General features: G+C 36.3%; 3 protein-coding genes and 1 long non-coding RNA gene across 5 annotated transcripts; 2 read left to right on the forward strand and 2 right to left on the reverse strand.

The window, feature by feature from the left end:
* The first annotated feature begins 4103 nt into the window (after positions 1 to 4103).
* On the forward strand, positions 4104 to 6174 carry LOC106312928 (protein indeterminate-domain 1-like). Of its 2 annotated transcripts, none has more exons than XM_013750631.1 (4): positions 4104 to 4303; positions 4429 to 4825; positions 4916 to 5178; positions 5350 to 6174. In XM_013750631.1, the coding sequence occupies exons 1-4, from the start codon at positions 4201 to 4203 to the stop codon at positions 6039 to 6041; spliced, it is 1455 nt and encodes a 484-aa protein (XP_013606085.1). In that variant the 5' UTR covers positions 4104 to 4200; the 3' UTR covers positions 6042 to 6174. The 2 variants fall into 2 exon arrangements, with proteins under 2 accessions (XP_013606085.1, XP_013606084.1); XM_013750630.1 differs by having other exon boundaries at positions 4105 to 4324.
* Positions 6175 to 6219: 45 nt separating this feature from the next.
* Positions 6220 to 8440, reverse strand: LOC106312929 (serine/threonine-protein kinase HT1-like). The gene is made up of 6 exons (XM_013750632.1): positions 8178 to 8440; positions 7385 to 7520; positions 7111 to 7306; positions 6903 to 7024; positions 6670 to 6825; positions 6220 to 6583 (listed from the first exon to the last, which is right to left on the reverse strand). Exons 1-6 carry the CDS (start codon positions 8438 to 8440, stop codon positions 6266 to 6268), a joined length of 1191 nt encoding a protein of 396 aa, XP_013606086.1. The 3' UTR covers positions 6220 to 6265.
* Positions 8441 to 9322: 882 nt separating this feature from the next.
* LOC106317433 lies at positions 9323 to 10845 on the forward strand. The gene is made up of 4 exons (XR_001265135.1): positions 9323 to 9473; positions 9617 to 9954; positions 10443 to 10527; positions 10774 to 10845. It is a non-coding gene; the product is annotated as an uncharacterized LOC106317433 (long non-coding RNA).
* Positions 10846 to 13081: 2236 nt separating this feature from the next.
* LOC106316749 (homeobox-leucine zipper protein ATHB-53-like) lies at positions 13082 to 14451 on the reverse strand. Its single transcript, XM_013754622.1, has 2 exons — positions 13870 to 14451; positions 13082 to 13446 (listed from the first exon to the last, which is right to left on the reverse strand). The coding sequence occupies exons 1-2, from the start codon at positions 14308 to 14310 to the stop codon at positions 13213 to 13215; spliced, it is 675 nt and encodes a 224-aa protein (XP_013610076.1). The 5' UTR covers positions 14311 to 14451; the 3' UTR covers positions 13082 to 13212.
* Between the last annotated feature and the right edge of the window lie 2003 nt (positions 14452 to 16454).

The raw sequence follows: 16454 nt of genomic DNA on the forward strand, positions 1-16454 counted from the left end.
AGAGAGGAGACGCGGCGGAGAGAGAGAGAGACGGAGAGGAGACGCGGCGGAGAGAGAGAGACGGAGAGGAGATGCGGCAGAGAGAGAGAGAGCTCAAGCTATGGTGATTTCATGGTGATCTTCGCAGACAGCAAAGAGAGATACGAGAGAGAGATACGCGGCTGAGAGAGAGAGCTTTCACGCTTTAGATTTTAGGTTTGTAATTTTAGGATTTGGTGAGGGGCAAAATTGACATTTTGATATTTTGACTGAACCAGTTCCAGCCAAATGATCCAATTCGGTTCAGTCAACTGGTTTTTGAAATTAAACCTAATTTTTTGAAAATCATTCAAATGAACCATTTGAATGAGTTGTACTTTTTGTGTATAAACAAACAAGAAGCTCATTTCCTTTTGAATGGATCATTTGAATGGAGAAACAAACAGCGCCTTGGTCGACATACTAAAGCATTTTCAACCCACTTAAGTGTGTGGTAAATGAACATTGCTTCTGTGGGGGCTACTCGTTAAAAACCAGTGACAGTCTTGTCTTTTTTCAATAATTGGCCCGACCCAAATATCACACAAGTCTTTTTTTTTTTTTTTTTTCATTTATCCCCTATATATTATTTGTGAAACATTACAACTTATTTCTGTAGTCACATGTCATCATTGGGATGATTCTTAAAATTATTAGAGAAATAGGTTGGTGCATCTAATTATATAATAAGCATTTTATTAAACTAACCATAAATTCATTATTAATGTCATTAATTATTTTCTTAAATAAAGATTACGGAATTGCCTAATGTGGATAAAGTATATATGACAATTAATGATTTTGAATAATAAAAATCTGATAAAAAAATAATGTATCTTCTATCAAATTTGTTTAATTTTAAACTATTAAAATAATTTTTTAAAAAAACACAATAACCATATTATAAAAATTTAGATTTTTCTGTATATGTTATATTTTAAATTTTTAAAAATGACTATAAATTACTAAAACTGTTATAAGTCTCACATTTAAATTTTGCGATCCATAGTTTATAATTTTTGTTATGACAAAATACAAATGATTACAAAATCATATAAGTAAAAATCTAATTAAATTAATCCTTAAGATTTAAAATATATATGTATATATATCATTCTAAATTAAACTATAAACCATATTGAATAAATAAATATTTTATTTTCAAAATTTACTTTGAATATTTTTTTTTATAAATGTTTTGAACTAACATTGATAATTTTTTTTAAATTATCAATTACTAAAATTATTAATCCCACAATAAAAATTTTGTTATCAGTAATTTAAAGTTTTTGCTATTAAAGATACACATGATCAAAAAAACATATGAGTAGAAAGCATCATTTAATAGACATTAATATTAAAAATATACTATGTATGTTAATATCATTTAAATTTAATTACATATCCTATCAAATTTTTTTAAAAATTGTTTGGATTAATAAAATTGATTTATACGTTCGCACCAATTTAATTATATATGTAATAGTTACCGACTTTTAATTATTCAATATATATTTATTATTTCATAATATGTAAAAACATATAATACATAAAATAATTTTTATATATAATGTTTATTCCGCGCAAGGCGCGGATCTTAATCTAGTTAATATTATAAAGGGACTAAAGCACATAAACAAAAAAACTTAAAGCCCATAACCAAAAAAACTTAAAGCCCAAAAGAAGGATAAAACAAATGGACTAACATTGGGACTCAAACCCAACCGTCCATCCAAAACGGGCTACAATTAATATACCCAGAAGCCCAAAAGACTAAAAACCCCAGCCCACGAACACCTCGCGATCCACGTGTCGGAGAAAGAGCGAGGCAAGATCACGTGTTGCAACCTCAACAGCGAGGAAACACGCGTTACTCTACCCTTCACACGTCATCGCCGCGTCATCGCCGTTCCGAAAAGCCACCGCCGGTTTCACTCGCCGACGTTTCCCTGCAAACACCGGAATCTGAAACACAACACTCCTCTCTTAACACCCAATCACCCTTCCACGGAGAACTTCCATCGACCAATCGAGATCTCATCCGGAAAACACCACCACAGTCACCACGCTTTTGCTTACAGATCTCCGTTCATCGGAGATCAACCTGGCGGATCTACGAATCGACGAAAAGCATCAACCGCCTACAATCGATCCTACAACTCCGAGTATCATGCATGATTGATACCCATCGGAGCTTGAAAAGGAGAGGCAGTGAGGCAGAGGAGAACATAGTCGTAGATCACACAAGTCATATAAATAACTTGCAAACATTTCGAATTTTACATGCATAAGCAGAAGCCCCCTCTAAACCACTCATGGACTAGATAGAGCTCAGCAATATCCGGCCCAATCAGATGAATGGATTAATCTTGGATAAGTACTTTTTTTTTTCCAGCTATTTTTATTATTTAATAAAAGGCCAAGCCCAAACAAAAAGGATCTAAACAGGACATCCATGGACCCAAAAACACAAACCTAAGACCCAACGAAAGGGTAACAAACCCAAGGCCCAAAAACAAACCACACAAACCCAAAATAAAACAACACAGTAAGACACGCCATTTACCCTCACGCAACGCGTTTAATGCGTAAGTGGACACGTGTTGATTCCTCAGACAACGAGGAACACGTATCCAACGGCCGTCACGTCTTCACCGCCAAGAGGTTCGGCGCCGGAGGAAACTGAAGCTTTTCACCGGAGAGAATCCGATAACAACTTGATGACGAAACCTCTTCACCCCTCATACGAACCGGAAACAAGCCGTTCCACCATGAACAGCCATCACCACATCTCGAGCCTCTTAGAAAACATTTACGGATCTACGAAAACTACAAGGAATCTTAAACCGCCTACAATCGATTCATCTCCACCTAGAAGAGACGTCGGAGATAGAGATCGAGAGGCTGGGAAAACAACTGAAGCTCTATTTCGAAATCCTAGAGATCCGGCGGCGCAAGGCTTAAGGCCTCCACACCCCAGAGTCATAAGCCGGAGGCAGCAAAGCTGTAGAAGCCTTTCCGTCCCGGAGCCAGAAGAACCAAAACATAACATCGGAAGGGAAACCATTTCCCGACCGACGGTGAAACAGAGAACCAACACCGCCGGTCCGATATCATTTCCAAAAATCTTTTGTAGAGAGAGATCGGAGAATTGTCTCTCTCCACTTAACTTTTTTCTTTTTATCTTGGATAAGTACTTTATACTAGCAAGAACAATCTTGTATTTTAACAACTAGCTTATGAAGAGGCGGTTTGGCGGTAGCACGCAGAAAACCAAGCTGGTTTGTGTTTTTTCTCTTCCACATGTCACCGTCATGTGTTATCCAACGGATGTAATTCAGATAAACAAAACCACACGGCAGCATCAGAGCATCTCAGACGCCTACAAGGCATGAAAACGTTAAAACAAAAGCTGAACGAATAATACCAAAAACGTCAAAAGTCAATACAGTCAGACAAACGCTGCATTTGTTAAACAGAAAAGGACAAGAAAGAACAAAACCAAACGCGATTTCACATTTTAGCTACACGACAAAATCCACGGTCAGATTAGTTGGAGTGATTAATTTAAACTCTGCGAAGTTGGTTATTCGTTCAACAACAAAAAATTGGAAATTATTTTTACTGAGGCTGCGTCCGACAACCGGACGGTAATCCCTCCTTCGTCTTCGGCCCAGGACAACGACAGTCTTTTGTATTTTTTCTTCTATTACAAAGGATAAATTTCATCAGTTGAAGTTTAATTTTTTATAATCCATATAATTAAGACTAACAATTAGCAAATTGATCAATTTTCCACACAACTACTGAAAAGAAAATTAAAATGTCATATCCATGAAACTAGATACATGGCCAGATGATTACGTAACATGTACAAAAGAAAAATAATAAAAGACCTGATATAATGCATTCATTGGGCACTGCATAAATTTCACATGCCATTTTTTTCAGTACACACTCGTCTATTGACTTTTCTCCTTTGTAACAAAAAGGTGAAAAAGGTAATTTACTCATGTTTTTTACTTTTCATTTTTTACACCCTTCCCAAAAATAAAATCGAAGAAGAACAACAAAAGCTGATTGACTGGTAGCTCAAGAAGAAAGAGAAAGAGAGAGAGTCTAAACAGAAAGAGAGAGAGAGAGAGAGAGAGAGAGAAGGACCGAAGCTCGTGTCTTTTCCACATGCCGGTTGATTTAGATGATTCCTCCACGGTTTCCGGCGACGCAAGCGTCTCCTCCACCGGAAACCAAAACCCACCTCCACAATCCGCCGTGAAGAAGAAACGTAACCTCCCCGGAATGCCTGGTAACTTTTCCAAAAAATCAAAACTTTACTTTTTTTTTTTTTTTTTTTTTTATAATTTGAACTGATTCACTAATTTTAATTTTTGTGGGTTTAAACTCAATCAGATCCAGATTCAGAGGTGATAGCTCTGTCACCCAAAACTCTCATGACAACAAACCGATTCGTATGCGAAATCTGCAGCAAAGGCTTTCAGCGAGACCAGAATCTTCAGCTTCACCGTCGCGGTCACAACCTACCCTGGAAGCTTCGACAGAGATCGAGCAAAGAGGTGAGGAAGAAAGTCTACGTTTGTCCTGTCTCTGGCTGCGTTCATCACGACCCTTCGCGTGCCCTTGGTGATCTCACTGGGATCAAGAAACACTTTTGTCGGAAACACGGCGAGAAGAAATATAAGTGCGAGAAATGCTCCAAGAGTTACGCTGTTCAATCGGATTGGAAAGCTCATTCCAAGATTTGCGGTAGTAAGGAGTATAGATGTGATTGTGGAACTCTCTTTTCTAGGTTTGCATTTTTTCTTACAAAACGACAAAGAAAAGTTTGGTCCTTTTTTTTTTTGTCTGAATATTATGATTGGGTTTTTTTTGTTTGCAGAAGAGATAGCTTCATAACGCACAGAGCTTTCTGTGATGTGTTGGCTGAGGAGAGTGCCAAGAATCATACTCAAAGCAAGAAGCTTTACCCTGAAACAGTCTCCGAATCTCAACAGAAATCTCCAGCCGCCGTTGAATCTCCTCCTCCTTCTCCTTCTCCGCCGCCTGTTGCACCGTCTGTTTCTGTTTCTGTTGAGAGTGAGACTGAGCCTGAGCCTGCCAATATCGCATCCTCCTTGGTTTTGCCGATTCAAGATTCTTCAGGTACATAATACAAAACTCTCTGCTTGATGGGAGAATGGGGAACAGCTTTTGTCGCCTTGAATAACTTCAAGATGATCTTGGAGTTTAGTTGGTTTTTGTCTGTAGCGACCTTATATTTTTATTAGCTAATAAAAGTCTCAGACTTTATTAATGACTCATCACATCCTGCAGATGATCCAGAAAACAACACTCTTGAAGTCATTATGGAGGAAGCTCCGGGGACGATCGGTTTGAATGGGAGCAATGATCACAGTAACAACAGCAAGAGCGTGTACGCAGCCTTGTTTGCATCATCATCATCATCATCGCCTAGTTTATATGCTGCTTCCTCAACACCTTCCCCTAGTCTATTCCCACCATCTTCCTCCATGGAGCCCATATCTCTCTGTCTCTCCACGACGGGTCCTTCTTTGTTCGGAGCAACAATACAAGATCCACCTCCACCACATTTTCTAACCCCTCTCCTTCCTCCTCCTCAACCAGCGATCTCAGCGACAGCACTGCTCCAAAAAGCTGCACAAATGGGTTCCACTGGTTCAGGTGGTTCGTTACTCCGCGGGTTAGGCATAGTGTCGACCACTTCTTCACCTATGGAACTCAGCAGCCACGATGCGGGGTTTGGTCTTGGCCTGGGACTACCTTGTAGTAGCGGACCGGGTCTGAAAGAGCTGATGATGGGGAACTCTTCAGTGTTTGATCCGAAGCAGACAACACTTGACTTTCTCGGATTGGGAAGAGCTGTTGGTAATGGAGGTAACAATACAGGTGGCGGCTTGTCTGCTCTGTTTGGAGGTGGCGGTGGAATGGATGTGTTTGGAAGTGGGGAGTTATCAGACAATGACACTGGTAGAAGAAGTTCGTAAGAGACATTAAAGTAGAACTAGTGTTATTAGGTTTTTTAAAGTATTGTATCAAATTTTAGTAATCTTATAATAGTGAAAGCTTGTAGTGTTGTTATTCCCAGCTTAGTACATAAAGCTTCTTCTAGCTAAAGCATAAACAACAACAACAACAACAAAAATGAAATTTTTTTTTACCGTATTATCAAGTTCGTATTGTGTATAAGAGAGTGTTCCTCCTACTTTCATCACTTTGACAAACACTTTCTGAACATCTCAAGAAACGGAAGAACCATCATGTTCACCACTTTATTTCTCTTCTTTTTCTTCATCTTCAGCCCGGGACAGTCGCAGACAACGCGTTCCTGAACCAGCTTGCTTGTCGAATCCTCGGTAGCTACATTTGGTGAAGCATCATCATCATCTGAACAAAAGCTTGTAAGCAATTTCGTCAGTGAAACTGTAATCTCTTTGAACTCAGGACGAGCTTTAGGATCCGCTGCCCAGCATGCTTCAAGGATAGAACCAACTTCTTTCGGAAGATTATCCAGACTTGGTCTCTGATTCTGAAGAGATTCATAGATAGAGATCAGTGTCATTTGATTCCAAGTGACTTTTTTGAGGTTAAAAAAAGAATGTTGGCTTTGCTTACTTTACTGGCAGCATAAGCTACAAAGATGTTGTTCTTTCCTTTGAATGGGGTTTTGTTGGTAAGCAACTCCCAAAAGACAATAGCGAAACTGTAAACATCCACTTTATGATCATACTCTTTCTTTTCCCCATTTTGAAACGCCTCGTAGCTGAATAACTGAGAGAGAATAAAAAAAAAGAAATCAAACATCTTTTGTGATTTACCAAATGGAAAAGAATGAAAAATCTATTCACCTCAGGAGCCATCCATCTATAAGTACCAGCTTCAGAGGTCATGAAGCCTTTAGTTTCCTCTCTAGCAAGTCCAAAATCAGCCAACTTTACATGTTTCTGATCCCTTGTTAACAGCATATTCCCTGCAACATTTAAGTACCAAACTTACTTCAGTTCCGCAAATCTTCATTCCTCTTGTAATGGTGAATAAAATGAATCATTTTATTACTAGGTTTCAGATCACGGTGAATGATGCCATTTGCATTCAAGAACTCCATTCCACGAGAGATATCCAAGGCGAAGCTAATGGAGAGCTTGAGATCAAGAGGGTTTGGACGAGTAGTCAACATAAACTTGTGAAGAGTATTGCCTTCCATGAGTTCAGTTATTATCATCAGCTTTGGTTCTATGCATGCCCCAATAAACTGTTCATCAAAAGAAAAAGAGATCTCAGCTGACAATACTTTGATATAGGGGCTAACATACGAAAACACTCAATTTACCTGGACAATATTTTCATGTTGAATCCTGGAGAGCAACATAACCTCCCTTTGGAACTTCTTCTTCTGCTCAATGGTAACAGAAGATGCTCTTTCAGGCTGGAATATCTTCACCGAGACGGGGTTAACTTTCCTCAACCTATGATCAATCATCCATACAGAAATGTTCTTCAACCCAATATGTTAATTTAGTTGAAAGATAATAATACCATACAACAGTATTCCTACTCAATAAAACCATCCATAAATTAAACACTTCAAAGATGAAGCACTTTTACTCATTAAGATTGTAATTCATAGTTTCTCTGTAACATAAACTAAACACCATACAACAGTCTTCCTACTCAATAAAACCAAACATACATAAATAAACTAAAAACCTCATGGAACACTAAAGCTTAGACTACATAACACTTCCTCCTACCTTCCTTCATCACATACCATTAATCTATTTTAATCCAGTACTCTAAACGAAGTTTGGAGTAACAAAACCCTTGTCCCTTCAACAATGCCGCAGGTTTTACATAAAATAACAGAAGAGACCATCTTTGACAGTAACACTAAGCAGTATCTAAAGATCCCACCTTTCACGGTCAAAACTAACAAAAAAAAATTCAAACCGCAGCTAGTTACAATTGGACAATAAACCCTGAAACTTCCCATACTCTTATAAAGGATCGAAATTTTGAAGAATTCAGCAATATCAAAACCCATAACGATGACAAAATCGAATTTTGATGAAAACCCAGAACCAAAAAAATACAAACTTTAGAAGTTTTAAAAGAAAGAAACGCACAATCCTTTGTAGACTTTTGAAGAAGAACCTACGCCGATCAGTTCCCCTATATATACGTCTTTGGCATCGACAAGCAACTCCGTGTTGATGCTGAGAGGGAATTGATCGTCGGAATCGAGGTCTGAGAGTGAGCCGTCGTGCGAATCAAAGGACTTGAGACCATGCGAGGACATGAGAAAAGGGTAATTCGGATGAAGCGTTTCCTCCAACGGCATCATCTCTGTTGACGGAGCTATTTGGTACCCGCGAGCTCTCATTCTCATTCTCAGGTGAGCGACCTAGACTAGGTTGAGTAGTAACGCTGCTTTTTTTTAATTTATATATCCGAAATAGTTTGGGGCGTTTCTATAAAATCTATCAAATTTGGGGACCTCTTCTGAAATATGGCAACGGGAGGGAAAAGAGGAAACTTTAAAATTTTAAATAACAGATTTCAACACACAATTAATTTTATTTATAATATCCGTGTTATAATCAATTTATAAACGAAGATTGTCGACTAAATTAAAATATTCTATATGAAGATTAGTTGACAACTGAACATGGTGGATTTTCTTTTGTTCATTGTTTGGGTGTGGTTTATCTTTATATATAAAGTTGAGTTTGCTCACTCCTGAGGGCTACACGTCAGATTCCAGGTCAAAAAGTCTAAGATTCCTGTGTTGACATGTGTCCACTTTCCTAAAACGCATCGTATCATTCAGTTTTTTTCAAATCGGTTGGGCTTATTTATATCTGGTGTGTGTGTTTTGTTTTAATAAGCCCAGTCCAATAAATCATAATATGATATGTTTGTAACGCTGTCGTTTTGGATTCCATGGTTTCGTTACTCTCTTCTCCGCCGTAAGGGTTTCCATCGAATTTTCCATCTTCTTCCTACCAATCCAAAAATCCATCAGTTACCGAAGCTTTGTCTTGAACGCAATCATTAACAAAAGCTCTCCACCACTCTCACGATCTGTCATTAAATGGATCTCCGTTGCTTTATCTTTGTGAAATTCGAGTATAAATAGGTATGTGTTGTGCTGTGCAAATCATCAGTTCAGTCTTCTCATTCATAAGATTTCTTACAGATTCTATTTGAGTTTGATTTGAATCTTCTTTGTTTGTTGATATTTGTTCATGTACTGCAGGCAAGCCTCATGCAAGCCACCGTGTAAACAAGGAGGCGGGGCACACCGCATACAAGAAGGACGTCGAAACAGCTATCAAGCATTACTCCACAGCCATAGAGATTGACGATGAAGAAATCTCTTTGATCACAAATCGCCATGCTATTCATCTGAAGATGGAAAGGTGTTGTCTTTTATGAATTAATAGAAACCTTAGACCAGTTGTGTTTATAAGGAATATATTTGAATCACTTACATAACTCTATAGACCAAACAAAATCACAATAATTCTTCAGTATATCTTTTCATATTTTCTTCGGTGTTCAGTTCGTGAATCAGGATGGTGATGAAGCTGTGGCTCAAGAGGATGAGATGGTTGAAGAAGCCTGAGATAGAGAAGAAACGAGATTCGGGGCCGGAGTTTGAAAAACAGAAGGAGAAGAAGGAAAGGAAGCATTAAGCTTTGAAGGAGAAAGAGATGGAGAGACCGAAACAAGAAGAGGTGAAGCGTTTAAAGAGGGAGGCTGTCGAGGCAGAGAAGAATAAGAAAAAGAGAGCACAAAGCATCAAGTTGCAGAGCGGAAAGCTGCTAGACTGAGTATGAGACAAGAGAAGGCACTTCCTCTTGACGGGTTCTGAGAAATGACATGATGCTACACATATAAGTACTCCTTTCTTTGCAAATCATAACTTATACTTCGCTCATTAAAGGTCAAACTATTAGTTAGTCTATGTGATGGTATAAAACTTTAATTGTATCACAAATCTATCTCTATAGATTTAGGAGTCAGCAGAAGTTGTTTGACTTTTTGTTGATGGTAGATGAATTCTCTGGTAAGTTCTTTGAAGAAACATAAACATATAGACATTACATTTTATACATTGATGAATTAGAAGACCTGTTTTATGTAATGGGTCAAACATTTGTTGAAAATATAATGTTCAGATTTAGAAACTGTTAAATTCTCAGCTTCTTTTCTGTCAGTGTGCTCTTTAGTCTCATAAATCATATTTCCTTGAACATTCCTGTGTGATCCGATACCAAGTTCGTTTTGTGATTATGGTGTTCATTTTTTGCTCTCACTTGGCTTTTGTTTGTTTGTCTCATCCAAGTATTTGATACTGATTAAAGATCATGATGTTGCTGTTGCAGATGGCATCATGCTAATATGATTAAGTTGAGATTCTGGTGGACTACGTTTGAGTGGCGAAGCTGTTATAGTTCCTAATGGGATAAGGTACTTTCATGTCTCGGTTGCATCAACAGCTATGGCCTTTGTGGGGCCTCAAGTATGGCCAGAGCTGTCTCTGGATAGGCTTAGAGCAGATGGGCTGATTGCCAAGAACATTTCTTTAAGAGATTCTGAAGATGAGCTTGAGATGCTTCTGGGTTATTACTTTATATTTGTAAATTATAAGCCTTTCTGAACATTACAGATATACAAATATAAAGTAATAACACACGTTTTATACCAACATACTAGAGATGGAAGCTTGCCTCAAGGTAAAACGTACAGGAAGGCTTATAACACCATCTGCAAACAAGCCAAGCTACGCCTCCTCACAATGAGCCCTCTCCTTACTCTCAGATGCTATACACTAGAGATGGAAGCTTGCCTCAAGGCTGGCAATGCTGAGACACACTTATAGAGGGAGTGAAGCAATACTTTGCATTGGATCAGCCTAAAAAGGCCTCAAACATCTCAAGTTCTCCGCCAAGAACAACCATGTTTTAGGTACATATCTCTATGCTATTCTGCTAATGATCACATTGAAAACATGAAGAAGGCATGGCATTTATGGACCTCCTCAATTGGCGTACAAACATGTTATCAGTCGACCGATGTCCCGATCGTGAAGAGGGCCAAGAGGTCATCTTATGGTACAAACATGATCCTTATAATGCCCCCAAGAATCTGCATGCTCAAAGGAAAAGAAGATAAGTGTAATGTTTGTTATTACTACAAGCAGATGCAGATGGTCTTGCATATGATAACCTGACCATTGCATTCTCACTACCCGAAGATCCGTTTACTTGACAAGTTTTAAATTCTTGCATCTTTTTTATAATTATCCCATTTTGTTGAACATTTGATGTTCCAGTACCTATGTTTAATGTTAAAGGATCTTTAATTAGTTATCAAAAATCATTTGGTCATACATACCCAAACTTTGGTCATACTATCATTTCTTGCAATGCAAGTTTACATCGTAATAACACACGTCCGCACCAACAAGTATAAGCTCATGCATCACAATCATAACCAATAAACATTAAGCCCACTAACCGAACATCTAATTCAAAACATAGTATACAACAACTCACCACTCAAATTCGAGATAACCATCAAATAAACAAGTATTAACCACATGCAACACAAAACACATAATTATTCAATAAATGTATGTATCTTGATCCAAAATTATAGCACACGATACACTTTTAACTAATATATATATTATATTATGTTTTTTTATGTCCCATAATAAATTTATAGTAAATTTAAAATTAAAATAATGTATTACTCGGTAGCAAATGAAAACAATATAAGAGGTAATAGAATAAGTAAAACAACCACTAATTATACACTGAAACTGAATAATAAATTTTTATTAAAAATACAAGTACATTCAATATATACAAAATGTAAAATAATCGATGTCTTGAGTACTAAACCTAACTACAACAATAAAAACTCAAATATACGTACTATATATAAAAAAATTGTGCATACATTTAACAAATGTATACCATTTCAATCATGAAAATCGTATCATGCTAATGCAACCTTATAATCTCTAAAAATAATAATAATAAATAAATAATTTTAGTTAGACATATGCAAAGATGATACAAAATGTGTTCTCATTATAAAACATAAACAAAAAAGGAAAAATAATAACTAAAATAACATAATGTCAAAAAATATACTTGACAACAAATAAAAAAACAAAAACAAGTGACAAAAATAAGCAAACACCAAACGTTAAGTAAAATGAATATAATGTCCTTCGTCACTTAAAATTTTCTACTAGACAATAAACACTATTATACACATTTCTTGCAAACACAAACCTAAAACACAAACCACCAAATCATACAAAAAAATAAAATTCAAGATCACAAGTAAAGTATACCCCGCCCGTAGAGCGGACCAGCTCTAGTTTGATAAATTAACAGGTTGTAGATCATTAAAAAAATTATAGTAGTCCATGAAATATATATCTAGCTCTCCATTTTGTAATATATAAATGGAAAACGTATAGGTGATGAAATTAAGAATTTCTGTTTTAGTTACATATCAAACCAATTTGGTAACTATATATTCAGTTGTATATCTGATATTTATAACAAAAGATGATAGTTTTTTTTTTTTAACGTCTGATTAATTATGCTATTACAACTATGAGAAATATTACATAGACGATTTTACAGCCGACAATTCTACCATCATATGAGAATGCACGTCTGGCTGCATCGCTCCGAGCCGTCCTATGAGATCCATGTTTGATGATACACCCTTGCACCTTGGTGAAGACCTCTTGTAACTCTTTTTTCTCCATGGTCTGCATAATTTGCGTTTTCTGAAGTTTGAACCCCAGACTTCCTGGTGTAGAAGCATTAATGAATCATTAGTCAAATCACTGGACTAAATGGGCTTCCACGAGATGATAGTTTTTGTATCTACTTCCTGTGGAATCATCTCTTAATTATGTGTATTATCATAGATAATTAGATATTACTTTATATCAGATTTTTATTTATGAAACTAGAGGAAAAGGGGAGAAAAGTGAAAACGAAACTTATACAGTAAAATACTTAAATTACACTACATTTACAACAGCTTGGCCGACGTCTATTTCTACATTAAATTATAAGAACATGCTTTTCATACATAGACTCCTAACATTTGGTTTTGAAATTACACATACAAGCCATCCCAATACTCCATGTTTTGTAGATAATTACTGTCCATCATGTAAAATGGGATGTTGTAGTTTGTATCCGGGGCAAACTCGAATTCAATGGGTGCGTAGTTGGCTTCAACAGAAAGAGATGAACTTGAACTGTTTGCTGACGTCTCTTGGACAAGTCGTTCTGAAAGCTTCCGAATTTCGTTTTGAGCTTCAGTCAGCTGTTCTGTTAGTTTTAGTAGCTGCAAATAAAGTTATAGACATAATTAATGCCAGTTGCAACCATTAAGTGAAGAAGTAAAGACTCAGACATGTACAGTTGTAATTTTTGTAACAAACAACGTACGGTGTCAAAACATAATTTAATTGATAAAAGACTATTGTATTTTGACGATCAACATTTTTTTGCCTATATGTTGGCTAGACCCCTCCTAAGTCCTAAAGCCTACCGGATTCAAATACTCTTAATGGTTATAAAATTTGATTTTATTAAGTTTCACATATGCCTAAATTTTGAACAAATTAATTAACCAATAACCACTTATGATATATAGTTATGAACACGCACAATATTATACTAATTCAAGAATATCCAGAATGGGTAAAATTAGTCATTTTAGTAAAAAGTTTCTCTGTTTTCTAATGATGAAGATAAAAATGTATACCTGAGACTCGAGGTGACATTGGCCGAGGAGGACGGTGTCGTGTTGGCTCTTGAGTTTGGCATACTCTTCCTCGAGTTTCTTGTTCTTCCACCGTGCACGGCGGTTCTGGAACCAAACAGCCACCTGTCTCGGATCAAGACCTAACTCTCTGGCGATCTTCTCTTTCCTCCCTGACTCAAGCTTGTGCTCGTTCTCGAAGCTATATTCCAGCATATTCATTTGCTCATCGGTCAACTTCCTCTTCCTCAACATCGCTCCAATCGTCGCCACGTCATCTTCGTTGGTGGCTGACGACCCTTTGCTTCTCCTCTTCCTCCTCCGCTTCACCGGCTTTGATCCGTCGCCTGACGGTGCTCCATCAGTCTGGTTAACGATGATGCACTGGCTATGGGTTGGTGTTGTGTAGGGGTACACATGAGAGCCCAGCACCATTTGATCCATTATTCTCCCACTCTCTCTATTATTTTTTCTCTCTCTGTTTTTTAACAGACAATAGTTGCTGTTTTTCTCTGACTATGTTTGAAGGAGAGTGTTATGACTTTGATGAGGTTGAGTCCTATGAGATGCTTTTTATAAGCTGGAAGATTGTGACCTTATTCTTGGGTTCTCTTTTTACACTTATGCCATCTGATATTTTATTTTGCTAGGATACATCTGATATATATATATATATATATTTGCAGGGGCTAGGGGTCTTAGAGGACAATACATTATACATGTTCAGTTATATGGATATTCCTAGTTCAATATACTAAATTGGAAAGCTGGTTATTGTAGTTTATTCAATTGGTAAAATAACTTATCAAATCATATACATATGTCTGTCAAAATATTTCCAAAAGTGTCTTTATATACATATTATCACTTTGCTTTTAGTAGAAAAATGTATATTGGTTACAAAAAAGAAAATAAGAGCTTCAAGCAAGATGGGGAAAAGGATTGACGCATTCCTTCATAATATGTGTTTCAATGAAAGTAGTAAACATATGAATGAGGTGTCTGACTAATGTGGACAAGAGACGTGGTGTGGATCCCGAAGCAGACTAAATTCAGGAGTAGGTAAACAAGTGATCCCTATCATATATTCATATGTGGATAACTATTGGACATTAATGTTTTGTTTAATTTAATTTCTTTTGTCTACAAATTGCATATGCAAACTGTCTGTCCTTGGTTATATTAGTTTATACTGTTAATTAGTCAATTTTATAGGGTTCTTTTCTTTGTTTTCGGAGCTCGAGACCACTCATTTCCATTTGAAAAGCAACGTGCTCCTCCTTTTTCCGTTTTCCCTATAGATTTATTATTGTACACTAGTATGGTGACCATAACCACGAATCTTCCTGAATTATCTTTGATTTGTTTTTAATTTTTTGAAGCATCGTTCTCTATTTTTCTTCACCAATAGTGTTATTTATTCCACTCTGCGATCAACTGAACATAACCTGCTTTGCGTTGAAGATATGCGAATCAATAAGAACTCTTTATTTTATCAGAATAACGGAATTTCTTTCTTCGGTTGTGATTTTACTCGCTTTGCTAATATAGAAAATAATAGTCATAAACTATCATGTATGCAAAAAAAAAAAGAGAAAAACACAGGTAATATGTATACATGAGAATGAAATGAATCAAAGAGTCATGTTACCTTAGAAGATAGAAATCCATGAATATGTTTCACGAAAAAACAAATCTGAGGAACCATGTAACATGTAACGAGAGGTAAACTAGACATGGAGAAATATTTGACCCAAAAAAAGATATGTTGAAGAAATATAATATATATTTGACATGATTGAAGGCTTTAAATAGTATATGTTGTTAAAAAAGAAAAAGAAATAGTAGTCTCGCTTTCATTATAGAAAAATGGACACTTGGTAAAATTAGAATAAAATGTTATATATATATTGTGCTTCTTTTAGGTGTGCAATGCGGTAAGGACTAGGAAACGAACAAGAATCATAGGAACGTTTATAATTAGAAAAAAAAATTAATAGTTCACATAGGAAGAAAATAAAATTGTATTCCGACATTGAGTGACGGCTCTGCACGTAAGTTTCACGTGGTCTTCAAACGGGGACGAGAATAAAACTCAACTTATCTACTGTACACTTTCGTTGCAGGTTCAAAAAGAAAGAGACAACAATAATTTTGACCAAAAAAAAAAATAGACAACAATAAAAATGGATCAATGTATCAAAATATTTCACGGAACTCTGTATTTTTTTCTAGCAACGACTTGAATAATGTAAATGAAGGAGAGTAAACATGCTAGTTACCATGTGCACACAAAAAAAAACATGCTAGTTACCATATATAAATACTGTCTCAATATCTTTATAACACTGTCATTTTAATATTATTAATATAGTTTTTGTCAGAAATTTTGGGGAATTTAAGTTTGATGTTCCTTCCACCAATTAGAACATGAAACCGACAATGATTCTTTATAACACTGTCATTTTAATATTATGAATATAGTTTTTATCAGAAATTTCGGGGAATTTAAGTTTGATTTTCCTTCAACCAATTAGAACATAAAACCGACAATGATTTTTTTGGTTGTATGCCCCTCCCCCCCCCCT

This window comes from Brassica oleracea, chromosome C9, assembly GCF_000695525.1.
Source record: "Brassica oleracea var. oleracea cultivar TO1000 chromosome C9, BOL, whole genome shotgun sequence".
Lineage (NCBI taxonomy): Eukaryota > Viridiplantae > Streptophyta > Magnoliopsida > Brassicales > Brassicaceae > Brassica > Brassica oleracea.